This window comes from Botrytis fragariae, assembly GCF_013461495.1.
Source record: "Botrytis fragariae strain BVB16 chromosome Unknown tig00000161, whole genome shotgun sequence".
NCBI classification, from domain to species: domain Eukaryota; kingdom Fungi; phylum Ascomycota; class Leotiomycetes; order Helotiales; family Sclerotiniaceae; genus Botrytis; species Botrytis fragariae.
This window is the reverse complement of record NW_023500998.1, coordinates 318,380-342,953: the sequence shown is the minus strand read 5'-3', so window position 1 is coordinate 342,953 and position 24,574 is coordinate 318,380. Positions and strand designations below refer to the sequence as shown.

The following is a 24,574-nucleotide window of genomic DNA, read 5'->3' as shown; positions in this document are numbered from 1 at the left end:
GCACAGTGGTTTCGATATTTTGGGGAACAATATATTCATTTCGTGGTCACAGGTATCTATCTATATATACGGAAACTATATCAGCCGTTGTCAGATTCGAAGATAAGAACTAACTATAAGAAGTAATTTTTATAAGAAGTAATTTCTATAAGAAGTAATTTTCGGGTGTTAGGTCGAATTTGATAGATACTGATTTACCTAGGTAGGTATTGGTCCATTCTCAAAGATTCAATATTATGTACCGTATACCGAAGTACATACTTGCATTGACTACCTAGTTTTTAGTGGGGCATCGGGACAGTCCCTGAAAGCCCGTGCCGTACAAGTATCGGCCCTAGCTAAATCTGGTAATCGCGAGTTGGACGACGATTTGCTTTATCAGGATAGACATTCAATCCGCACAGCATCACAGTGGATTGGACCAGTCTTGGAGGATCTTCAGTTAGCATACCGGCAAGTTTCAACCGAATGCAACTCCGTCACCGACAATTCCCTAGTTGATACAAGAGAGCTTGTTGGTCGTATTTGAATGGTGGAAACTTTCAGGCTAGAGCGATAACATCCGCAATGGAGAAGACTCGTCAAGGAATTCAAACTATTGGTCAAATGCTCATTAAGAAGTGCACAGAGCTTATGAATTCCAGGCTAAGTCAAGGTTTGGTGCATGTTTGCCCTTTGAGTTTAATTTCCCGTCAGATTCAGCAGTGTTTCCCTCCAACTTGAGCTCCTACCATCTGAAGACTGTATATTTCGTGTACTTTCTTATGATGATAACCTCTGTATCATAATAGTGCAGCGTCAAATAAGTGATAATTAGCTAATGGTACTATGACGACTACAGCCACCTAATCTTGTGGCAGACAAGCCATCATCATCATAGCTACTGAAGCCACTCGATATTTTAACCACTGCGCTTCAATCAAAGCTCGGTTGTTTGTCTAACTCGGCTGGATCTCATGTTCAACCTGCTGGGATGGGAAATCAGGCTCTAAATTCTCTTGCACTGATATCAGCTCGCTATACCCACACAGCTCTCGATGTACTCTCTCAACTCGCTGCTGCACATCTCGTTGCACTATGCCAAGCCATGGATTTACGAGCTTTGCATCTACTCTTTCTTCAATCTTTCGAGCCCCTCCTTAAATCTGCGATTGTGAACCTTCTTACTAGCAACAAGGATACGCACAACGAGATAGAAGTGCAGCTAGACTAGTTCTGGTATGTTCTATGGATAAAATCAAGGAAGTTTCTTGACGAAACTATCAATATGGAATCTAGAATACGTTTCTATTCAGTATTCAAAGCACTTCAACCAATGATTCTCGAATTCTGCCCTGCTTTTCTCTCGACGTTGTCCTCGCAAGATCTAGTCTTGAAGCTCCAAAACTGGACGCAAGAAAATGCAAATAAGGCAATGGACTGCTTCATTAGGAATCGAAGATCATACTTTGATAGTCCAAATGCATCGTATTTACTTGGAATGGCTTCAGGCCACATGTAAAGTTTTGTGAGAGACACACTAGAGGTTCCATTTTTGAGGAGAGAGATCATGATCGAAAGCGATGCGAGAAGCAGAAAGGGTACAACAGTTGGAGAGTACGTAAGCATAGTTCATGCTGCAATTAGAGATGGCCGTTTGTTTACCCCTCTAATGGAGTATTTATCTCGAGTCGGAAATGATGCATAAAGACAAGAAGGCTATGGTGATATCGATTGTACACATCTGTGTCTGAGATATTTCTGACCTTCGTGCATTGTAGGCAGAGGAATGCACACCAAATACACAACCCATAAATTGTTTGTTTTATTATCTATGTATTGAAGAAGATGGGTAGGAAGTATAAATAGCAATATCACTGAGAGCCCGAAATAGTATCTGAAAGGTAACTGGATAAATAAGGAACAATAAAGGAAGGAAAATAATGAGAGTCGGATTCATCCTCATGACCTCTTGTCCCCTCTTTGATCCATTTACCTTTGTGGTCGAGTAATTCCAACACCAGCCCACTAACCCTCACAATCTTGGTAATGTTCTTACTATTGGTGTGTGCGCATGCTGTGTCAAAAGCAACGAAGGGCGCCAAATGTAGCAGCCAGGGGACCTCGAACTCGCTTTATCTCATAACAAATTTGTGTTAGAAGATTTATTATACCTATAATAGCGAAGGTGCTAGTTTCCACCCGAAAACACATGAAAGACACACTAGGTGGTGCAATGTCTGGCCTTCCTATTTACTGGTAACACTGATCTACTAACATCACGAACACAAATGTAGTGCCACCAGGGATTTTCCCAGGACAAAGCCCGCAAATATGAGTTTGAAATTAAAGAAAGAGGAAGGTAGAGATTTTGCGAAACTGACCGAATATATAAGATTTCAAAATAGCTTCTCAAATTTTGATGACAACCTTTACCTATAGACGTAAGTCTATATACTGGTCTACTTTTAGTTCTAACTTCTGAATATGTGAAATGCTGTCCCATCACCTCTTCTCCTTTTTTAATACTCCCTATCTCGCCAACCTCACCGAAATAATAGAAAAATAATTCTTCCCATAATAAACCTCAGAAATCTCCAACTTCTTATCCGCACCCCTAATCAGCCCCGCAAACTCTTCCAGAGTCCTCTCCTTTCCCCCCACACTAATCATCATAGCAATATCTTCTCTCCTCAACATCTTAGTCTTGTATCTCGTATCACTGCTATTCCAAACCGGCATTAATTTCTCGTTAATGAGTAATCTTGCTTTGGGATTATGTTCAAGACCGGGTATCACGGCTTTGATCATTCTAATACAGTCATCATCTGGATTATTATGGAGACAGCGGCGTAGGATAAAAGCATCCGCATCGGTTCGTGCTTGAGGGGTGTAGTAATCGTGAGATTCGAATTCGACGCGGTCATAGACGGATTTTTCGGTAGGAGATAGGGAGGCAATGCGTCGCATTTGATCGGCGGTTACTTCGGAGAGATCTTGACTGATGGTTTGAATATGCGGAAATTTCTATATCGTTGTTAGTTATGGGTCTACTAGTAGGGAAATGAAAGCTCATGCCTTTGCCAAATGGACAGCCAAGTGTCCGGCACTACCGCCGATATCCACAATCTTGGTAAACTTCTCCCATGGAAAAATGATTGAAAGATCTTCAATCTCTGCAATTGAAGAAATCGCCATTGACTTGGCCATACGCTCTCTATCAGACTTGGGGATCTTCTCGAAGTATTCGTACATAGGCATTCCGAATCTAACTTCCCAAGCACTTCTCTTTCCCGCATCAATAGCATCCGAAAGACTCGAGGATGCCTTGAAAACACCATTGAAAAAACTCTCTAAACGAGCAGAAACCATTTCGTCTACCATACCTGCTGATAAAGGAGTATGACAGAATACACCTTCGTCTATTTCGAGAAATATTTTATTGGCAGCAAGAAGACGCATAATACGAAGTAGGGTATCTGCAGGTATCTTAACCGATTTAGATAAATCTTTGACATGTATCGAAGCGCTGACAGTGTCTTTCACATTGATCGGAACATGTTGAAAGACATCGTGAAGAAAGGCAGTCTGAAGAGCTGCGAAGTCTGGAGGGGCGAAAAGTGTTCCGGGCCATCGCATAGGACCTACGAGATCTGCTCGCATATCATCTAATGCATCGATAAGTTTTTCGAACGCATCTGAATCTTCATTACCCCTTTCCCGGGCATTCTGAACCTCGGATGCTAATTGTTTTATCGACGAAGCAAGAGATTCGAGTGATTTCTCTGCCATTGTGATTATTGTCTCTTTGTCAATTGAGATGTTTTGCAACTGACCTCGATGGAAATGGGGAAACTATTCTACTGGTGGTATATATTCGAGAAGAATCAGATGACTTTGGCATTTAAGTAAGTTTTTTTAAGGAAGTTTAAGCTCACGCCGTAGCAGACTGAATAACGCAATACAATTGATAGATTCGCGTTACACCTTTGAGACATGTTACTCAGAGTAACAAGATTACCAAATGAGGATTCCGATGTTTCTCGAAAACTTAAACATATCTATATTAATTCTGATCACGTAGAGTGGCCATCTGGCATGTACAACACTGCGATATTTTGATGGTGCAATCATGGCGGAAAAGAGGAAACCTAGTCTATTGTGTTATATCCATGGTAGATATACGTTGATGTCTTAGAAAGCAAAGTAAAATAACACTGTCTCTGCTGCTTCGAAAATATCATCTACGTGAAACTCGGAATACCTCTTTGCTCGATCTAGCGAGAATGGATATCATCCAGATCGCCATGAGTTCCTTTTGGATAAGTCTTTGCGCAACAATCCTCTTCTACACCGTCCTTCTCTACCTCTACCGAATCACTCTCCATCCACTCGCATCATTTCTCGATCCCAGACTGGCACCCATAACCCTCTGGTACGAATTCTACCATGACTTCTTCGACGGGGGCCGATATATCTTCAAAATCAAGGAAATGCAGGAAAATTACGGACCCATCGTACGGGTAACCCTCGACGGACTCCAAATCAACGATCCATCATTCGTCCCCGAGTTAATGCCAGCAGCAGGTCGTCGCCGCAATAAATGCGTACGATTAATGCAGATGTTTGGATTTGTGAAAGCGAGCGCTGCAACAATAGATCATGATTCACATCGGATGAGACGAGGCCCCATGTCGAAGTTTTTTTCGAAGGAGTCAATTCGGAGAATTGAACCGAGGATGAAATTGCAAATTGAGAAGCTTTTTGCGAGGCTTCGGGAATTTCAGGAGACGGGAGAACCGATTAATTGCTTGCCGATGTTTGGAGCCTTCACTAATGATCTTATTTCGGAATATGCGTTTGGGTTTAATCCAAATTGGTTGGGGGCGCCCAATTTTAATGCTGCCTTTTATCATATGGTAAGCTGTTGAAAATCAAAGAGCTGCGAATTTGAATTCTAGCTGGGATTAGATGGATGGCTTTCACAATTTCGGTCCGTTGGCGGTACAGTTCTCATGGTTTATCCCTATGATAAACGCCATTCCAAAGGCCTTGCGTCAAAGTATGAATCCTGGGGGGAACAAATTCGTTGAATTTAAGCAGGTACGTGAATATACGATCAAATTATAATGCAATTACTATCAAGTCCTATAGGAACTGCTTTCCAACATAGATAAAGCAAATAGAGCCAAAGCGGCTTCTCTTCAGGAAGGAAAGGAAGTTAAAACATTGTTCGACGAAATAACCGCTAGCAAAATTCCCGAAATCGAAAAACAACGTTCAAGACTTCTTGACGAGGCTCGAAATATATTGATTGCTGGAACGGAAACAACTTCCTTGACTTTAAGCGTAAGTACTAAGTAGCCGTAGATGATGTAGAATGTTCTGATAGTTTCTGAAAAATCTACTAGGCGTTAACGTTCTACCTGTTGTCCAATCCGAAAATTCTGGTTAGACTACGAGACGAGTTGAAGACAGCTCTTCCGGATCCTTCAATTGAACCGATTCTCAAAGATATGGAATAACTCCCCTACCTAAGTGCATTAGTTAAAGAAGGTCTTAAAATAGCAATGGGTACCAGCAATCGACAAACAAGAAACGCACCTGATCAAATCATCATGAAATATGACGATGGAAAGAAAGTCTGGCTGATCCCTCCCGGTGTAAGTCATTCAATCCCAAAGATTCAACAGTTCACCAACCCAGACAGACTAATGTAGGTATGGCGACTCCCTTAATATACCTCAATCCAAAGATATTCCATAATCCTCTCGTCTTCAACCCAGATCGTTTTATCGAAGATCCAAGTCTAAAACGCAATCTTATGTCATTTTCTCACGGTTCGAGACAATTTCTTGGTATGCAACTTGCATATGCAGAGTTGTATCTGACGTTTGCATCTCTGTGGCGGAAATTTGGATGTAAAAAGGATAAAGGAGACGAGGGTTGGTTGGAACTCTATCAGACAGATAAGACGGATGTTGAGATGGCCGCTGATAGATTTGTTCCGTATCCTAAAAAAGGGAGCAAAGGTATTCGTATTGTTGTTCGGAAATGAGAAATTGCATTGGAGTATGGATTACCGACTGAGATTGCTTCTGAGGCCATGTTACATGTGTTTTCTTGTTGCAGTGAGGGAGTTTGACTTATGAACAAATCTGGTTAAGACGCCGAAGAATATAAATTTCCTACAGGAGTACTGGACCAGCCGGTCTTCAGTTGCTGATTTTGTCCTCTATTGTCACTTGTGAAATTTAAATGGGCACATTGGGCGAGTAATTATCCTGTCAATGTAGACGAGGAATTGTCGCAATATTATCGTAAACTCAAGTCTTGAATTCTGGTTTCAATGGCTATACTGAGGGATATATTATTAAGTACTCATTGAGCAAATTGTGAACGGGGAAACAAAATGAGGAAAACCAGAAGCCTACTCTGGGTAAGGCAAAATCATTCCACCGTCTCCATGTCTGACAAGATTATCGAAAGTCACTATGGTAGACCAGCCGATCGCCGAATTAAGCACCATAAATCCTTAGATACACTGAACCAATAGAAGATCATCCCCTGAAGCAATGAAATTTAATCTCGTGGCTTCCCTTCACTAGAGGGTATTTCTTTTCTTCGTCTCAAGATTTTCGGGGATAATGGATGATCCTTCTCCTACAGCAAATGAATTGGTCCTTGCTGTTCTAAGGAACCCATCTTCTAATTCAATTGAATTTAGACTTATCATTTGAAGAGACCTGTTGTCGGCCGGAATAATCGGATCTGATCTAGCCGTTCGAGGAGACCATTCTCTTATCGAATGTGAATGTGAGTCTGTCACATTTTCCTCATCGACTGTGGCACCTTTCCTTCGTCTCCTCAATAACTTCCGCCAATTTCGTTTCGATCTTGTGCTGTCTGGTTCACGGTCGCTAGTCCCAGATTCCGAGTCATCGAACTTACGTTCTTTAGATCTTCTACGATCCGCTAATTGTGACCAAACTTTCGAGATATCCTCATGCAACACCCAAATAAGTAGTGCAAGAGTTACTGGCAAAGAAATTGCCCAGTAAACTAAGAAGAGCTTTTCACCTGCGGCGAAATTTCCACCCATGGAGAAGATAGATGCCACGACAGTCGAGGGAACCACAGCTGTCGCGATTTTAGTCAATTGACCAGCACTTCGCGCCTGTCTATTAGCGGCCATTGTTTGTTTGTTAGCCTCAAATGTCTGCAATTTATTTGCGTACGCTTCGTTTAGTGCAGCGCGTTGAGCGTACTCCTCCATGTGCTGGTTTATCTGTATCTCGGTAATCTCGAGCTCCTTGTCCAAGAATCTCCAAATGCTACTTTCCTGCTCAATCTCTTCTATGCTACTGCTTTTACCTTTCTGACACCCGCCGCTGTTTAAATGAGAAGATTCCCGTTCGCACTGAAATGCCCGCATAATTATTGCAACTTCTCTTCTAGAAAATCGCAAAAATATCCTTTCTCTGATTAAAATTTGATAACCTTCAGCAATCCTACGGTCGTTGAGTTGTATAGCCTCAATCGACCCGTCATTTTCCCGGCTGGCGTCCACCAATTTATAAGAACTATTCCTTATTCGAGCTATCTCGGCTTCCCACGCTGCGCGTACGAAATTGCGTGCATAGATCGTTGCTGAAAAATGATTCCCTGAGTATTCATAACTAGATTCCTGGTGTGCTGCTGTGAGGAAATCAAACATACATCCACGATTCGACGTGATAGTGTAAGAATTAGGTGGATCCAATAAGACTTGCTGAAACGAAGGGTTCTCAGGTCTAGTATCGACGAGATACATTGCGTTTTGAGAAGTGTCTCTCAAATGAACCTTTTCGGGTAGAAGGTAAAATTTTGGCGGATCAACAAGAAGGACCGCTAAGAATGATCCGTCAACTATCAACTCAGGTTATCCAAGGTTTGATGTGACTTACCAGTCCACGAACTTTCACCAAGCTGCTGTCCCCAGTATGACATCATACTCTCATAATGAAGGATGCCTCCCGCCAGATGATTAACTTTACTTCCGCGGATAAAGTTTCCAGAAAACAGATCACAAAAGCCCTTATAATTCACTCCTAAGGAATTTACAGCGGAATACCTTGGTATTATGACCTTCCAGCACTTTGAAGTTTTCATTTGGGCATGTGTTTTGTCCACTATGCTTAGAGTGAACTTTTGGTGGTGAGATATGAAAAACGCGGGGGGAATTTCAAGCACAACTCCAAGTAATTCCGCGAATCTTGGATCAATATCCTCTAAAATGATTAGCCTCTTTTGCGTCTTCGAGCTGCTTTGGTCGACGCGGGACTTCATAAAATAAGAGCGGAGGTCACGAGCGGATTGAAAGTGCTGTGGCTGATTTTTTGATTGCAAAGAGCTGCCTTCTAACTCGAAAAGACAAAGTCTAGGGACACAGCGAGGTACATCGTTATCGATCCAGGGATGATTTATCATCGATGAAGAGAAAAGACTATCACTAAATTCTCTGGCTTGATTCCCGTATGATTCCGCCTTTTCAAGCATGTACGGATCTCCTGCCCAGCACTTCTCGGCTTCTATGAGCGAATTAGTATGTTCTGCTAACAAAGAAGTTCCAGATTTCCAACATACTTTCTGGAATGTAGAACTCGAGACCCATCTCTGCAAGTGAGGAATTTTCAATATGTTGATTCTGACTGCCAAGCGGCAACAAGTGGGTATAACGACAATAATATAGTCGTTATTGAGCCTCATACTAGGTGATTTTAAATCTCTTGAATGTTAGTGGTTGCATCACCAAAAATTAATCACCTCGAACTCCAATGTGCAATGTACACGTTTCCTCACGCCCGATAAATGCTGACTGCAGCACTCGCCTCAGTGCCTGGCCCCCACCACCATCCATTACCAATCGCGAAGAACATGATCAAAGAACTTGTGACAAAGTTGTACTAGAATATCTAAACTAAAGTCCATTAGTTTTGAATGTTAACCACGACCAAAGAACACAAGCAAACCAATTGAAGTCTGCTAACACAATTCAGCCACTGAATAAAATACACGCAATCTAAGCGCCCTCTTTCACTTTCAGAGAAAACCCACGAATGAAAAACCCGACGAACAAAACAACTGTGATCGCAGATAACGAATAACAGACTCTAGCTTGCTTCAATTTCCTTGAGTCATGACTACCTTCTTTATCCAGAGAGTACCTACTTAATCTCAAGCACATAATCTCAAGACGAAACAAAGCCTACTCGCCCCCAAAATATTCTCCCCTCTAAAATTCCAAACGATTCTACGACGAGACGACAAGAATACCTCACAGCTTGCCTACCTACAATAATCTCATCTGCATTTAGACCATATAGAATCCTCACCTACAAAGAGGTACCACCCACCGACTAACTTACTATACATCTTCTGGAACCTGCGAGAACATCATCGATTTGAGGATGATGTAAGGGCTGACACTAGATCACATTACATGAAATAGCATCATTACACAATGATTTTTGAACCCTCTGATATCAAGATACAGACAGAGAAGTTTTCACTCTCCCACCTCGATAATTCGAGTTATACGGCCGCGCGCGAATTTTAGAGTCTTTCGACTGCATGTAGACACAAAGGGAACTCCCTATCAGGCTACGACCCCCATTTCCCCCTTCAAGGTCCTTGCAGCATTAAAGGGCCTTGGAACCATTTGTTTAAATTGAGAGTGTGTATTGTACACGTTGTTTTGGAGCCCATCTTATGGAATCTCTCTCTCTCTCTCTGTATTTCTTTCGCTTTTTTCATTCCCATCCCTCATTCACCGGAGAAAAAATTAAAGAACATCCTATCAGCTTAGCCGCAACATTAAAAGAGAATTATACTATATATATTGTCACATAATCATAACTCAATCTAGATTCTGGTACAAAAGAAAAGAAAACTACTCTTACGACATACAAACCCTTTTCTCCCCGCAAATCCCTCGATAGGATACTTTCATAACAGGTTCTCATAACAAAACATAAAAGGCGAGAAAATCAAACCCCAAAATCCAAGCGAAAGTCAAACACAAGAAGGGAGAAAAAAAGAACCTCCAATTCTCCAATCCCATAGAACAGCTTAGGAAACAACGTATAATAATTCGTGGATGCATAGATATCAATATACTTCAATTCAATCATTCAATCCCTATCAAAGAGAACGCGCATATATCAACGAAAAAGAGACCCCCAAAAGAAACTCACACCTCAAATCTTATGAGAGAGAAAAAGTAGCTTAAAAGAAACCTCAAATAAACTCACTAGAGTTTCGTAAATGCTATACACCACCCTTTTACATATGAAAAGCATAAAAGCATAAAAGCAGGAGGAGAAGCAGAAGTAGAAGCAGAAGCAGAAGTAGAAGTAGAGCTCAATATAAACCCTCTCCCCTCTCTCTTCTCCCTCATCCTCTTTACCCCCCTTCCCCTCACCCTCTCCTCGCCCTCTCCACCCCTCCATCTCCCCTCCTTCCCCCCCCCACTTCAACACCAGAATCACTAGAATTCCCAATCCCATATACAAAAAACCAAACTTTTAAGTCTTCAACCTCAATATCCATCTACTAAAGAAAGAAATATGAATATAAACATAAATGCCAATCTCGCTTGAATCACTGGATCATTGTGATTCATTTCGAATTCTCCTAACATCTACTGAAAGAAGAAGAAGAAACGAAAACGAAAACGAAAACGAAAACGGATAAAAAGGAACGAATGAGATAAAAACGAACAAAAAGAGAGAAGAAAAACAACAAACAAAAAATCAATAATACAATTTTCAGACACCCAAACCTAACCTCAGACCAAAACCCAAGCCCAAGCTTCAAGTCTCATCTATACCTCACAACTCACAACTTGTAGATATCCACCTACCCACCTACCTAGATAGATACCAGAGTACCTGAGTAGTTTCACAAACTCGCTCGCTTAACAAAATTAATGGGCACTTACCTCCTATCTCCTCTCTGTCTCCCTCTTAATACCCTCAATACCCTCTTACCCCTTTCCTATCTGCCCATCTTCCCATCTTCTCCACCCACAGCAAACACTATAACATTACACACATCACCAACTCGCCAACTCACCAATTCACCAACACACCCACCCCAATATATCATTCCAAACTCCACAAACTTTCCAAATCAGACTCTCCGGACGAACTATCCAGGAAAATCAATCTTAGCATTTCAACTTTGAATTTATTTATTATACTTTCGTTCACATATATTTATCTGTCAAGAGATCCAACTTGACTTGGATAACAATATTGATTGGTTGATTGATTGATTGATTGACTGGTTGATTGATTGATTGACTGGCTGGCTGGATGTTTGTTTATACCCATCTTCTATTCATCTAGGTGTATTACCTTCCATCTCATTCTCATTCTCCAACTCATGTTTTCTTCATCTCATCTCATCTCATCTCGCTCTCCCCTTCCCCAAACAAACCCAAAGCCATAAACACGCCATGGAAATCTCCAAACGCCATTCCAGACTCATATGCCTTTCCATACAATCACCCTCGAGTCTCGTCCCCAAGTAAGTAAGTATGCATCTTGAATGCCATTCCATTCCATTCCAATCCATGCGCATAAATACATATACGTATACGTAACCGATACCGATTATGTACCCCTTTCACAAAATCCTCATCATGTTACAAAACAAAATGCGGATGCTGCCCCGTCATGCCCACACATCAAAATCCACACCCAGAAATCCAGACCAAACCCACTAAACTCCCAATGCCAAACCATTTTTGTATGACCCAAAAGCATGTTGATGCTCTATCCTATAGCCACCTTTCAACCTTCCCTAAGCAGTAGGTCTCTTGAAAGGATGTGCTTCCGTATTCAAAACCCACTCATCAAGACTAATAACATCTGGCGTGGAGAAAAGTAGATAGAAATATTTAAGCGTTTCCGCCAACCAAAAACTTTCCATCTCATCCACTTGATACGTTTCTTCAGCTGTAACATCAAAGATAGCCGAATGACCATGCTCAGTTGATGTTGCTTTGATGACTGCTTCGAACATCTTCCAACCTTTGTCTTGCCAGGTCTTATCACCCGTGATACGATACATGTACCAGACAGATTCGATGGCTTCGGGTCTAGGTATTGACATTAGTATCCTGTTACTAAAAATATTTTGACTGAAAATTTACCTAAGAATGTATTTCCTGGCATGTATACTTGTGAATCCCGGTGGTAATGATTCTTGCTTAATACGATTTTCAACATATTCCTTGTGCGAAAGTGGGCGTAATGGATCTAGTAATGTTTCTGCAGGGAGTGGTTTTTGTGATTTGGTACCCTTTTCCAATTGACGACCTCCAGCCATACTTTCCAGCTCCTTTTCTGTGTTTGCGGATTTCAGCTTGAACATATCCTCCTTTTCAGGACCATCAGCGGCACCAGTTTGGCGTCTCGTGAGCGATGTAGGTTCATCCTTTGGCTTGAAGGCACTTGCGTCTTCGGATTTTGTCTCCGCCGAGTCTTTTGCTAAAGAAGAAGTATCTTTATGGCCAACATATCCTTGAGGTATACCAACAGCCTCTGCTTTCGCCAAAGCGTTCTGCTCACGTGCAGCATCTGTGGGGTTCAAACTCATCTCCTTTGCTTCGGCATCAAGTCTCTCCTTGTTTTCGATATACTCCTTAAGATTCGCATCTCTGTAGGCGGCTGAAGTGTCTAAGCGTTCATAATAGAGGGTTTGATTCCAAGAGCAATTTTTAACACTCTCGCATGCAATAACTTCTGATCCTTCAGGCATAATTCCTGATGGGGTTGCACCATACGCCCAAACACAACCATCTGTAAGTTTCTTTGCAATTTCGAGATCTCCTTCGATGCCGAAAACCTTCGCACTCATTCCAACCATACCTCCAATGAAACATGTTAAATGTGTAATCTCTGGAATCAATAGATCTTCTTCCCGTATGCCATTGCTCGTGACTTTTCCAGAGATAAGAATGTCGTCATTTCCTGGAATCATTGGCCGAAAGAGCATATGCTCCCGTATGGCAGGAATGGTCTTCATGTACAATTTTTTATAGACTTCATCAAGACCACCCAAAAGCATATATTGCTGTAACTGTATTAGTTATGTTCAAGAAATTTGTAAATTTAACACGTACCTTTGGGTAATACTCATAGGTGGAATCTTGCCCACCACCCATCGAAAACTTCTGTCTACCGTGAATGGTATACGACTCCAAATCTTGCTTGACGCAGTCCCACTCACTCGATACCCCGACTGTTGGTAGGTCTGGCGCAACTTGATGACCAAGACCACTGCCAGTTCTACTTACTGGAGGAAGACCTGCTGCTGGCGCAGGTGGTGAAGATGCCGTGGTCGAGCCAGTTGATGCTGGTTCTTCCAGATCTCTTTTCATCACGCCTCCTTCCTCCCACCCCTTAATACGCGCTTTTCCAGGCTCACCCGGAACAACTTGCATCTCCAACATCTTTTCTTCCGAGCTAGGGTTCTTCTTTGGCTTGGGCTCCTTTACGTTCTCTGGTGAAGGCGGCTGATATCCCTCAGGGGATTCGTCCAAAAGTGCAGTCGTCTTTGGATTGCTGAGAGCGAAGTCCTTTGCCAATGAAGCCTCGAACTTCTCCTTTTCTCTTTTCATGGTGGCTGTACGATTACAACCTGAAGCATCGACGTCCTCTGTGAAAACTCCAGGAATATTAGTTGTGTTACGATCTTGCCATTCCGATAAAGCGATGGTGACTCGAGCTACAGCATCATAGTAACGTTGCTCGCCTGTAAGTTGAGCAAGACGGGTAAATTCCATAGACAATGATCCGAGTTCGGCCAAATTAGATCTGGAACTTGCACGATGAGGTTGAGATGCAAAGACTGGTTTCCATCGATAGTGAAGCACCGGCATCCTGTTTGGGGTATCAAAAGCGCCCATTAAAATCTCCGCCAGTTCAGTAGCTTTATCCAAGAGAACCTGGAATTTTCCTCCACTAACATCATATGCAGCTAAAAGACCACCGAGATATCTAATGGTAGTTTCAAATACTGGTATTTCCATCCTTGGAGTGGTGGTGAAATCAATCTCTTTAACTGCTTTGACAGCCTCCTCAAATTCATCATGAAATCCCATAATCCATAAAGTATCCAAACCATCCACCAAAGTTGCTGCCCATCCGCAGAATGGATCTCGAAATTTAGTTGATACGGGGGAAAGTTCGTCATGACCCCATGCAAACTTCTTGTAACCTTTCCATGACCTCAAGAATTCCTCCTTAACTGTATTTTGCCTCTTCTCTCGACTGATTTTTGCGTCCGTTGTCTCGTCATTGAAAGCATGTTGAATCTTAGGAATTGCAATTGGCACACCAGTTGGCAGATTGATAATACTTTCAGTAGGTACTGGGAAATGTTCTGCTTGCTTAGACCAGTGAATTGTAGTAGGTACTGCTGAGAAAACAGGAAAGTCCTGTCTTCCATCTGGCGCAATTGGATGAAGCTCTTCAAATCCGGTATCCTCGTAGACACCTTGAGTTGGTGGCTTCCTGTCTGGAAGAGTATATTTCGGCACAGTTGTATCTATTGTTTGAATCGCAATAACATTCGAAGTAGTCGAGGTACTGCTAGTTGTGGACGATATCTTTTCTGCTACCTTTGGTGCCGGTTTAATTTCTTCCTCTGCGGGCTTCAATGGCTCTTCTGCTTGTTCTTTCAGAGTTTCCGGTGCAATTGGATGGCCTCCATTTGGTGTATACGTGTATGGTTCTCCCTTTTCTGATGCAAATTTGGAGTCAGGGATGTCGACAGGGCCTCCTACAGTGTAACTTTCCCAATCCCTTATATGCGTAAATCGAACGAGAATGGCTGTTATAAAGACGGCAAAAATAAGGAGAGCTCGGTATCTGCGAATTCGCAACATGATGCGAATTGCTACTTCGTGGTCTCTCGACCAGAAGTTTTAGCAATTGAAAAAGAAAGAGTGGTGGTACTTGGGGGGTTAGAGGTTGTGTCGCGTGTTCAGCGTGGAATAAATGTTGATAGGTATTGAACCAATAATATCCTCATCACGATTCCAAGTTATTAATACAAGTAGGGACGCCGACTCTTCATAGGTAGTTTGTCTCAAAGAATGTTGGTGACGAGTGCTTCAATCAAATAGGGAATGTCAGTCCGAATCCTATCTTCCGTTGTGTGGACGTACAGTCCTTAGTCCTCGAGGGATTGTCTACTGTGTAGATACTACATTACATTACTTGTACTCTAACTCTCATGCACGGAGTAGCACCTTCATAGCTCTTGGCGTTTGTTATAGTTCTTTTAGAGTTTAGTGGATCTATCGAGGACAATTGGAGCAAGTGGAGGTCATGGACTCATGGCAAGATGAATCTTGCTTTTGATAGGTTTGACTTGTGGCGCTGAGATCTCAAGCATCAAAATGTGACAAATTAGGAAAAGGGAGATCTTGATGTGGGGATTGAGGTGTATCAGCTGGAATCTTAGGGGCCGCCATGATTCCTACCTAGTACCTGTCTCGCCTGTATCTTCAATGTCTCCGTGAAAGGAGTGAATGATGGAACTATTAATATCCATCCACTCTTTCTCCGTACGGCGTATACGGCGTATATACACTCGCAGGTATAAAGAAGCCGATATTCAATCTTCCAATCTTCCAATCTTCCAATCTAATCTTCACCCCTTCCATCCTCCCTTCCGTCCAACCCGGCGAATACGAGAAGCATCCAATTATCCATACCGACCCAAGTATCCATCCCATTCGGTCCCGATTATCCAGAGAGCACTCCGTGTCAAAAAAACATAACCCTGAATTTAAGCATCAAATTAATCTCCACCCCTTTTAATATCTCTATAAAGTGGTTCTTGATATCAATTTCTGGAAACTCAAACTCCTGTAACTCACTCTCTTCCCCTGGGAATCATATTCATAGCCAAATCATCAGAAGTTTCCATCCATGCCACTGGTATCCTTCTTTTCCTCCTCCTTCTTCTTCTTCTTCTTCTCCTCCCCCTTCTTTCTTCAACACGACAAATGACTATCCGGGACGATCGATCATCCCGACAATCAGGTCAATCCATCAACCCACTACCTTCCCATCACTCCTCAATATAGCCATATGACAATAATAAGCAATCAAATAATTCTGGAAGGTCAGACAAATACACAGATCATCCCATTCGGGAGACGGCCACCTATGCCGCAAATCATCCAAAACATCCACAGCCACTTCTTGGCACGGCAGAGCTTATCCGAAACAAATATCCATCACTACCAAGACAAGAAATGCGGAGAAAGTCTTCTTGGGAGGCATTATTGTAAACTACATATACATCGTAATGATAAATTTCATCAAATCATTCATTTCATCTCTATTTACCTAGGTATGAATATGGTAGACACTCTACATGACCTCTCTAGATACGGTAATAATATACAGAGTTACATCTCAAAAAGAATGAGATGCGAACCTATAAAAATACCATGCATGTATTTTATCTACCTTCCCAATAAAGTCGTTACAAATGATCATTAGGCTTCTTTTATTCATGAATTTATCCATCCATATCACCCGGTCCCTTTGCTCTACCCATTTGACGTGCCTTGAGCAATTCATCACAGAGCAAAAGATTGGATGCAATACCAGAACTCGATGCAACACAATTCCTCAGTACACGGAAAGAATCATATACACCCTCCAAGACTGGATCCATAGGTTCACCAGTCTTGAGGTCAAGACCGACAATGTTGCCTTCTGCTTGCTCATCCTGTAAGCTAGCAACTGTGATACACATTAGCGCGATGAAAAAGGTTTAGGTGAAAATGCAACTTACGCGAATCTTGAATGTCATGACCAGCATTTGCTGCCAAAGTTTTAGGAATAACGAGAAGAGCGTCAGCGAAAGCTTGAACACCCCACTTCGCCTTACCCTTGACAGTCTTGCGGAAAGCTTCGCTGTTCAAATGTGCTGCGCAAGCAACCTGGAAAGCACCAGCTCCTGGTACGACGCTCTTGTCTACAATCATGTTGTAAACACTGCGAAGACCATCACGGACTGCATCGGTGATTTGAGTAATGGTGTGTTGATTTGGTCCCTTGATGAGAAGGGTCACAGATTTTGGCTCCTTTACATCCTCGATGAAAGTGTACTTCTCCTCTCCCAATTGATGCTCATAAACATTTCCAGCCCATCCAAGAATGTCAGGAGTTAAATCATCCACACTGTTCTGTGCCGTACCACCACAAATTAATTGTAATCTTTCCATGTTTCTTCGCTTAGCTCTTCTCAGAGCAAAGATTCCGTTCTTAACCAAGACATCGAGTGATAATGGATCAATACCCTTCTGGTTGATAATAACGAAGCCTTTCTTGGGGTCGTTTCCGCAAACCTCTTTCTTCAACTCAACAATTTTTCTTAATTTCTCGTCAACAAAACGACGCTCGCTCTCCACGAGTTTATCTCTTTGTTCCGCGCTCGAATAGTAGAAACCGGAGTTAATTTCGGACTTCTCGTACTCCAAACTGACGTTCAAGCTGAGAATAAATGCGTTCTCGACCTTCTTTGGCATATCTGGATGTCTAGCACCGTGATCTAAAGCAAGACCTCGAATCAACTGAGTCTCTGAGGCGGTTCTGTGTTGCATCTTCATAATTTCGACCATGTGGAGATCGGGCTTTGCCGGGGCTTGATAAATCGATAGGACCGCATCGACGATATCAGGAGTGAGCTTCTCCGCCAGAGTGTGGTTGAGTTTTGTAGAAAGGGAGGTTCGGGCAACGCAAAGTAAAAGTTCACGGTCGACTTCCTTCTCAATTTTGAAGGTGTCCAGGAACTGCAAAGTGTCAGTGTTACCCCGCCAATAATTGATATCCTACCAACCTTCAACGCTTCTGTCTTTGCAATTTCATAACCATCTGTGATAATTCTGGGATGTAAACCTTCGGAAATATATCTATCTGCCTGTTTCAAAAGCTCTCCTACGAGAAGAACAACTGAGGTTGTGCCATCACCACAAATATCATCTTGTGCGGTTGCTGCTCGTGCAATCATAACTGCCGTAGGGTTTTGTATTTGCATTTCACGTAACAGAACGTTTCCATCCTTTGTAAGTTTTATCTGTGGATCGATTATTAGAGGGTTATTCTCGTTGTTGCATCAATAAGGCTTTCATACCGCTCCAGCACCGTCAACCAACCTTTAGAAATGTTAGCATATTCTAGGCTCAGGGGAGGACGAGAACTAACATTTTAATGGTTCCCATAGGACCCAAGTTTGACTTTAAAACATCTTGTAAACCTTCACCTGCACTGATATTGACTTTCAAAGCTTCCCCTCTTCTCTACTACAAATCAGTAGCTGCATCTCAAATTTAGATAGGAAAAATCATACTCTGGACTCTGCCTTTGGGTTCAATAATTGTGCGGCAGACATTCTGACAGAATACAATAACTTCGTATGTAATTAAAATGAAGTTATATGGCGTTATCGTGGCGAGAAGCTGTGTATTTTGTCCCTCAACGTCGCGAGCTTTTTTTTCTATGGGCGACGTGAATTCCCACACGAGGTTCACGCTAGTCTCAATTTGGTACTAAGGCGAGGCTACCACTTTAAGCTACAAGGCATTGTTTACGCTGACCACAGATCTGTTAATAAATAACTCCATCAATTGTTTGTTTACTATTTGTTCAATATTTTCAAAATGTATCGAGGCTGGAATCTCGTATTGGCACTTATTGTTACTCTTCTCTCCGGAGAAAGTCTTGGGTTTTTGTCATGGCCATTTAAATTTCAAGCTGTTGCTGAACAAGAGCCTATCATAGAATCAACAACGTACGAGTATGCTGATAGTCATGCAAAACGAATTGCAATTATTGGTATGTATTGATACTTCTCCTCATACCATTATCGTCAATGTTGCCGTGTGATCTTTCATGATGATCTTCCCTTCATGGAGTACAACTTTTGTTATAATTCCTGTCTTTCAGAGGGGACCCAAAATAGGGGTATTGCCCCATCCCTTAGCTGGCTACTATCTATCTGTTCCCTTCGTTTCTCTTGTATATTACCTCAAATTTCATGAGAATCTGCATACCCGTCAGATACCCTGAAGATGTATACTTCCACTCAGCATCAAAATACAAGTAATATCCTCATTGCCTTTCACTAACAGAATATCAGGTGCTGGAGCAGGCGGGTCTTCCTCGGCATATCATTTACAGAAGTATGCTGCTGAATCCGACCTTGCAATTAATGTCACTGTTTTCGAACGATCCTCTTATATTGGAGGTCGTTCGACCACAGTGAACGCATATGGTAATTCATTGGAGCCCGTGGAATTGGGAGCCAGTATCTTCGTTGACGTCAATGCAATTCTAAAAAATGCAAGCCGAGAATTCGACTTGCATGCAAAATCATCCAACACCGAAGAAGCTGAAATTCTTGGTATCTGGGATGGCGCAGAATTTGTTTATACTCAGAAGGATAGCGATTGGAAGTATTGGGATATTGCAAAGATGTTTTGGAAATATGGACTTGCCCCATTGAAGACTCAACGCTTGATGAAAACTGTGGTTGGAAAGTTCTTACAACTTTACGAAGCACCATACTTTCCATTTAGATCTCTCACGGAAAGGATAGAGGAACTAGACCTCAAAACTGTGGCATCCGTAACGGGCGAACAGTTCTTGGCTCAAAACAATGTGAGTCTAAATGTATGTCCTATCATAATGAAACTAACAATATTTAGATTGAGGGTTCATTCACAACTGATCTGATTCAAGCATCTACTCGGGTCAACTATGGTCAAAACCTAAACGTCATTCATGGCGTAGAGACCATGGTTTGTATGGCAATCGAAGGTGCAATGCAGATTCAAGGCGGCAATTGGCAAATCTTTGACAACATGATTCAATCCTCAAATGCCACTGTTCGTCTAAACCACACCATTACCGAGATTTCCCAAGTTCAGGACCAAGAAAGGTACAATGTCAAAACCATTACTACAGATGCTATTGGTGTTTCTCATATTAATGAAGAACCATTCGACACCATCATTATCGCCGCTCCACTTCAATACACCGACATCAAAATGTCGTCTGACCTCCTTCAACATACCCCCGACGAAATCCCCTACGTAACCCTTCACGTAACCCTCTTCACCTCTCCCTATGGCCTCAACCCAGCCTATTTCAACCTCGGCCCCACCGAGCAGGTCCCTACTACAATCCTCACCACTCTCCCCAAGAACATCTCCGCCCCCACTGATCCCAAAGACTTCGCCGGCCCTGTTGGCTTTTTCTCCATCTCCACTCTCCGCAAGGTTATCAATCCTACCACCCTCGAATACGAAAATCTTTACAAGATCTTCTCTCCTCGCCCCTTGACTTCCGAGTTCCTTTCCTCAGTCCTCAACAGCGAAGTCCCTATCCCTGAAGACCTTACCACCATTTCTCCTACAGCAAATAACACAATTACATGGTACTACCCCCACGTCTGGTACTCGTATCCATACGAATATCCTCGCGTAACATTCGAGGAGATTCAACTAGCGCCTGGTATCTACTACACTAGCGGTATTGAATCTTTCATCAGCACTATGGAAACAAGCGCATTGATGGGGAAAAATGTCGCAAGATTAGTAGTTGATGATTTTTTGAAAATTACAGAAACCAACTCAGAGCAAGTTGCTGAGGAAATTGAAGTAGTGAATGTAATTGTCGAACCCGAGATTGGTGTTGGTAACGACATGCCTGTGGTTGACGAATTATAATCTTCTGTTATTCCTGGGTTCCATAGAGATAGGCGTTTGTTCTTTCCAATATCACCTCGTCTTTTCTATTGGAGAGATGCCTATTTTGTATTACTTCAAACCAACAACAGCGAAGAAGAACGGAATTTCATTAAAATCTGATACTATACTACCTATCTAACATTACAGTAAGATATAAACTTCAATATACTTTCACTATGTGCCTTGAATATAGCAGCTTGACTTAAAAACCTAAACATCCCTTGAACTCTGGCCATTCACGCATAAGTCCCCCAGCACAACGAACAATCTTTTCCTCCTTTCACAATATGCCATCTAAAGTAATCGAGCAAGTTCGGCCCACAACCTTGAATTCCATCCCACATCTCAAGCCTCATTATACCAGTTATCATAGTTATCTCGTTCCCCTCTAACGGGCTTTCGCGGACTCGGTTGATTCAAAGCCCACGGCGTGCTCCTCTCTACCTCTATTTCTCCCGTTCTAGGCAAAGGTCCTGCACGCCGAACCATCAGTTTCCCCGCAGTATTCATTTTATATTCCTTTCCATAAAACTGCGGAGAGTTAGGGTCCGCTATTCGTTGTCTCTTTGCATCGCGGTAAGGTGCCACACGAAGTTCTTGTTTACGTTTAGGTTGGACTATTCGGCGTTGGGGTTTTCGGCGTTTGGCTCTTCGAGCTCGTCTCTTTAGGGCGATTTTGACAGGAGGGGGGGGCTTTATCCAGGGAACAGCTTCTTGTTCCTCAGGTGTGCGCATTCTTTTTACGCCCCGCTCGATGGCTAAGGCTCTTACGAATATTGGTTCTTCTCCTCCTTTTCTTTTCCCCTTATTGTAGGCGCGTTGATCTCCTCCCTTCGGAACGTATTCTGGATCTTCTGGATCATCTTCTGGGTCGGCTGCACCATCCTCCGGATCGTCTGCATCATCTTCAGGGTCATCTTCTGGATCATCAAAGTCTGGCTCTGTAGGACCTCGCACCGGCCTTCCGTCTGGTCCGACTGCTCTCCAATCAGGGAACATCGGGTTGCGTATCGGCTTTCCCAATTCGAACGGCATTTCTCTATACCCCATTTGAAGCGCCTTGCGAGTCGGAAATAAAAGATCATAATCATCGTAATCATATTCATCTTCTGCCGGTTTCCACCATTTTGGATTACTGTAGTCTGGGTTTCGTGGCTGCCTCTCCTTTTGCAACCTGATCATTTGCATACCTTGATATTTTTTCGATCTCCGAGTAGCATCCGGATATTTTTCATCCCACCCATCTTCCCCTCCATAAATGCCTTCCAAAAACAAGTCATGAATTTCGCCAAAATTCCAAAAATCTACAGATTCTTGTACCTGTACTAGTAAATCCCGTACATCCGGACGTTCTCCGGGATAATATGCTAAAGACTTTAAAATCAACCCCCTAAATCTCCTACTATAAACTTCTAGTTCGGGATGCAAGAGATATTTGCCCATAGTCAGGAATGTCTCGGAGGGTTCGGGATCGACTCCTGTCTCGAAGAATTCATTGTCGGGCACAGCATTATTATTTACTAGGCATTGGTAAATAACATTAGCAACATTCCACACGTCGGTTGAGGTGCCTATCACGCGGTTTGGATTGCCGACCAAAAATTGTTCCTGTGGATGAGTTAGTTTGAGCGACACGAATGGTGAGCCTGATCGAAAACGGAGCTTGAAATGCAAGGAAAACTAATCAATAAGGTTCATACAGGTGCATAGTAGGTGTTGCGTCCTTGAGCTATCTTGAGCCATTCTCGCCGTTTGGCAGCACTCCTTTTCAATACTTCGGCGTCAGGAACTTCAAGTGCGAGCCCGAAGTCGGCAAGCTATGGTTGGCCTTGGGTTAGCACTATTTGGGTTTGAATTCTCAACATTTGAAATTGTGAGATTTTGTACATATTAGTACGCACCTTGTGAACCGATATCCGTTCATGGCCTGGTCGAGGATTATCGCCAATTCTACATGAAGAAACATTTAGCATTCGGTCCTCTGATAGAGGTTTCATATATCTGCAATGCACTCTGCTTATATTCGTGTTCCTTATCTCTCATATGAAGAAGGAAAGTTGTAAAAAGACTTTTACTCACAAAACTACACAATGTTAGCATCGTTACTGGAAATTTGCAAGCAAACTCCGGTTCTAGCGTGCAACTTACTATTTGGTCCCTTGATATCAAAATGTGCAATTGGTTGATGCAGACGATCCTTTGGCTCTTTTTCAAAGATTGAATCATTTGGATTCTCTGTCCCATATTTCAAAACCATCAGTGCCTTCAACAAACATTCCCATATCCTAAAAATGTATTCCTCTGGAGGGCGCTGGTCCTGGCAGTTTTCGAACATCCAACTTCCTAGGTCCCCTCCAGATGCAAATTCCAGATAAATCCTTGCGACATCATATTTTCGCCTGAGCTGTACCTTAATATTGGCGTCGCGCTTCTTGTCAGTATCCAGCCAATTAGCATAATCCACAATAGCCCGGTCCATAGCGTCGTTTGTCCCCTATTTACGACTGTATTAGTAAAGCATAGTACCAGGGCATCTTCCGCTGCAAACAGTATCTTCTGAGCTGAATCATAAAGGGAAGCAATAGCTTACCGTGCCCATAGTCCGATGATAAGCCTTATATATCTTGATGATATGGTCACTGTCGTACTTCATAAGACTTTGTATCACCCTACTCTCCTGTTTCAAATTCAAACCTGCGCCTCCTTCCTGCTTAACCACTAGTTGCCGCGGCGATACATCTGGATTATGTCCCCGATATTCAAACAGAGTAGCTATGCCATAAGAACCACCTCCCAGACGCTTGACGGCAACCCAGTCTTTACCAATGTGTACTGGCGCCCAGCCTTCGCTCTGTTTGAGGTATCTCTCGGCCTCTTCCATAGCTGGATCGATGTTCATCTTGACGTATGATTATAAGGAATGGTATTTCAAAGATCAATATATGTAATTACACATGAAGTTGTAGAATTTTGAATATTGGATTCAATTGCTCTTAGTACCTATCGAACTTTTAGTTCGCGATTCGTTGAGCGTACCTTGAAATTGGAAGGCTTTGTTCAGTGTGTCCTTTCCAACAACACAAAGTTAGCATTCATGCCAATTGATGCGTTGGGGAGGCTCGAATCATTTCAACAAAGAAGATTGTGCACTTCAACAAAATCTATCGATGAGAATTTGCTGCTTTGTGAGAAAAAAGCAATGGCGGAAGAAACATCAAGCGAGTAGAAAAGGGCTATGAAGCATGTTCGTTCTATTCCTGCTTCACGATTATGCAGATAACTCTTCCCAAGTTTACCGAAATCCTCAAAAAGATTCACCCTGTGTCCTGGAGAAATTATACTAGTATGAAATGAGAGACACGATGAACAACACCTTTATAAGAATGTAGATAATTTGACTTTTATATAGTGAGTATCTACTATTCTGTGTTCTCCATCTGAGAGTATTTGCTATATGTAAGTGAGATACCACCTTGATTTCTGCCCCTTAACCAGTCATCAAGTACCCCGACCCATTCACCATCGACTTTTCTCCAATATAATGCCAGCAAAATATGAACAAAGAAAATGAATAAACTCCACCCTCTAGTCACAGAGCAGTGAATGCCCAACTCAATAAACAAAAAAGGGTAATGACTACATGTCCCCCCCTACTGTAATCACAATTCATAAAATCCGTAAACAAGAAAAAGGTTATCGCTGAAAAGCATCGCGCCAGTGTGCATTCAACAATGCATCCACTTAAAGAATCGAACCACTTCTTCACCAGTA

At 42.4% G+C, this 24,574-nt stretch overlaps 10 protein-coding genes across 10 annotated transcripts; 5 read left to right on the top strand and 5 right to left on the bottom strand.

Moving 5' to 3' along the window:
* Positions 1–236: 236 nt before the first annotated feature.
* On the top strand, positions 237–529 carry Bfra_009264 (putative phenylalanine ammonia-lyase protein; the record flags this gene model as incomplete). Its single annotated transcript, XM_037339611.1, has 2 exons — positions 237–253; positions 286–529. The coding sequence occupies 2 exons, from the start codon at positions 237–239 to the stop codon at positions 527–529; spliced, it is 261 nt and encodes an 86-aa protein (XP_037189661.1).
* Positions 530–567: 38 nt separating this feature from the next.
* Bfra_009263 (putative phenylalanine ammonia-lyase protein) lies at positions 568–1,213 on the top strand (the record flags this gene model as incomplete). Its single annotated transcript, XM_037339610.1, has 2 exons — positions 568–666; positions 881–1,213. The coding sequence occupies 2 exons, from the start codon at positions 568–570 to the stop codon at positions 1,211–1,213; spliced, it is 432 nt and encodes a 143-aa protein (XP_037189660.1).
* Positions 1,214–2,511: 1,298 nt separating this feature from the next.
* On the bottom strand, positions 2,512–3,771 carry Bfra_009261 (putative sterigmatocystin 8-o-methyltransferase precursor protein; the record flags this gene model as incomplete). Its single annotated transcript, XM_037339609.1, has 2 exons — positions 2,512–3,006; positions 3,058–3,771. 2 exons carry the CDS (start codon positions 3,769–3,771, stop codon positions 2,512–2,514), a joined length of 1,209 nt encoding a protein of 402 aa, XP_037189659.1.
* A 494-nt stretch (positions 3,772–4,265) lies between these two features.
* On the top strand, positions 4,266–5,504 carry Bfra_009260 (putative cytochrome p450 protein; the record flags this gene model as incomplete). The annotated part of the gene is made up of 4 exons (XM_037339608.1): positions 4,266–4,898; positions 4,951–5,082; positions 5,134–5,328; positions 5,391–5,504. 4 exons carry the CDS (start codon positions 4,266–4,268, stop codon positions 5,502–5,504), a joined length of 1,074 nt encoding a protein of 357 aa, XP_037189658.1.
* A 45-nt stretch (positions 5,505–5,549) lies between these two features.
* Positions 5,550–6,037, top strand: Bfra_009259 (putative cytochrome p450 protein; the record flags this gene model as incomplete). Its single annotated transcript, XM_037339607.1, has 2 exons — positions 5,550–5,642; positions 5,690–6,037. 2 exons carry the CDS (start codon positions 5,550–5,552, stop codon positions 6,035–6,037), a joined length of 441 nt encoding a protein of 146 aa, XP_037189657.1.
* A 546-nt stretch (positions 6,038–6,583) lies between these two features.
* On the bottom strand, positions 6,584–8,632 carry Bfra_009258 (putative tpr repeat protein oca3 protein; the record flags this gene model as incomplete). Its single annotated transcript, XM_037339606.1, has 3 exons — positions 6,584–7,869; positions 7,926–8,549; positions 8,605–8,632. 3 exons carry the CDS (start codon positions 8,630–8,632, stop codon positions 6,584–6,586), a joined length of 1,938 nt encoding a protein of 645 aa, XP_037189656.1.
* Positions 8,633–11,826: 3,194 nt separating this feature from the next.
* Bfra_009257 (putative glycoside hydrolase family 47 protein) lies at positions 11,827–14,917 on the bottom strand (the record flags this gene model as incomplete). Its single annotated transcript, XM_037339605.1, has 3 exons — positions 11,827–12,124; positions 12,179–13,107; positions 13,151–14,917. 3 exons carry the CDS (start codon positions 14,915–14,917, stop codon positions 11,827–11,829), a joined length of 2,994 nt encoding a protein of 997 aa, XP_037189655.1.
* A 1,649-nt stretch (positions 14,918–16,566) lies between these two features.
* On the bottom strand, positions 16,567–18,444 carry Bfra_009256 (putative t-complex protein 1 subunit zeta protein; the record flags this gene model as incomplete). The annotated part of the gene is made up of 6 exons (XM_037339604.1): positions 16,567–16,793; positions 16,846–17,845; positions 17,893–18,129; positions 18,187–18,208; positions 18,258–18,352; positions 18,403–18,444. The coding sequence occupies 6 exons, from the start codon at positions 18,442–18,444 to the stop codon at positions 16,567–16,569; spliced, it is 1,623 nt and encodes a 540-aa protein (XP_037189654.1).
* A 268-nt stretch (positions 18,445–18,712) lies between these two features.
* On the top strand, positions 18,713–20,782 carry Bfra_009255 (putative prenylcysteine oxidase protein; the record flags this gene model as incomplete). The annotated part of the gene is made up of 3 exons (XM_037339603.1): positions 18,713–18,887; positions 19,192–19,712; positions 19,760–20,782. 3 exons carry the CDS (start codon positions 18,713–18,715, stop codon positions 20,780–20,782), a joined length of 1,719 nt encoding a protein of 572 aa, XP_037189653.1.
* Positions 20,783–21,148: 366 nt separating this feature from the next.
* Bfra_009254 (uncharacterized protein) lies at positions 21,149–23,702 on the bottom strand (the record flags this gene model as incomplete). The annotated part of the gene is made up of 5 exons (XM_037339602.1): positions 21,149–22,411; positions 22,504–22,620; positions 22,705–22,784; positions 22,952–23,297; positions 23,394–23,702. The coding sequence occupies 5 exons, from the start codon at positions 23,700–23,702 to the stop codon at positions 21,149–21,151; spliced, it is 2,115 nt and encodes a 704-aa protein (XP_037189652.1).
* Between the last annotated feature and the right edge of the window lie 872 nt (positions 23,703–24,574).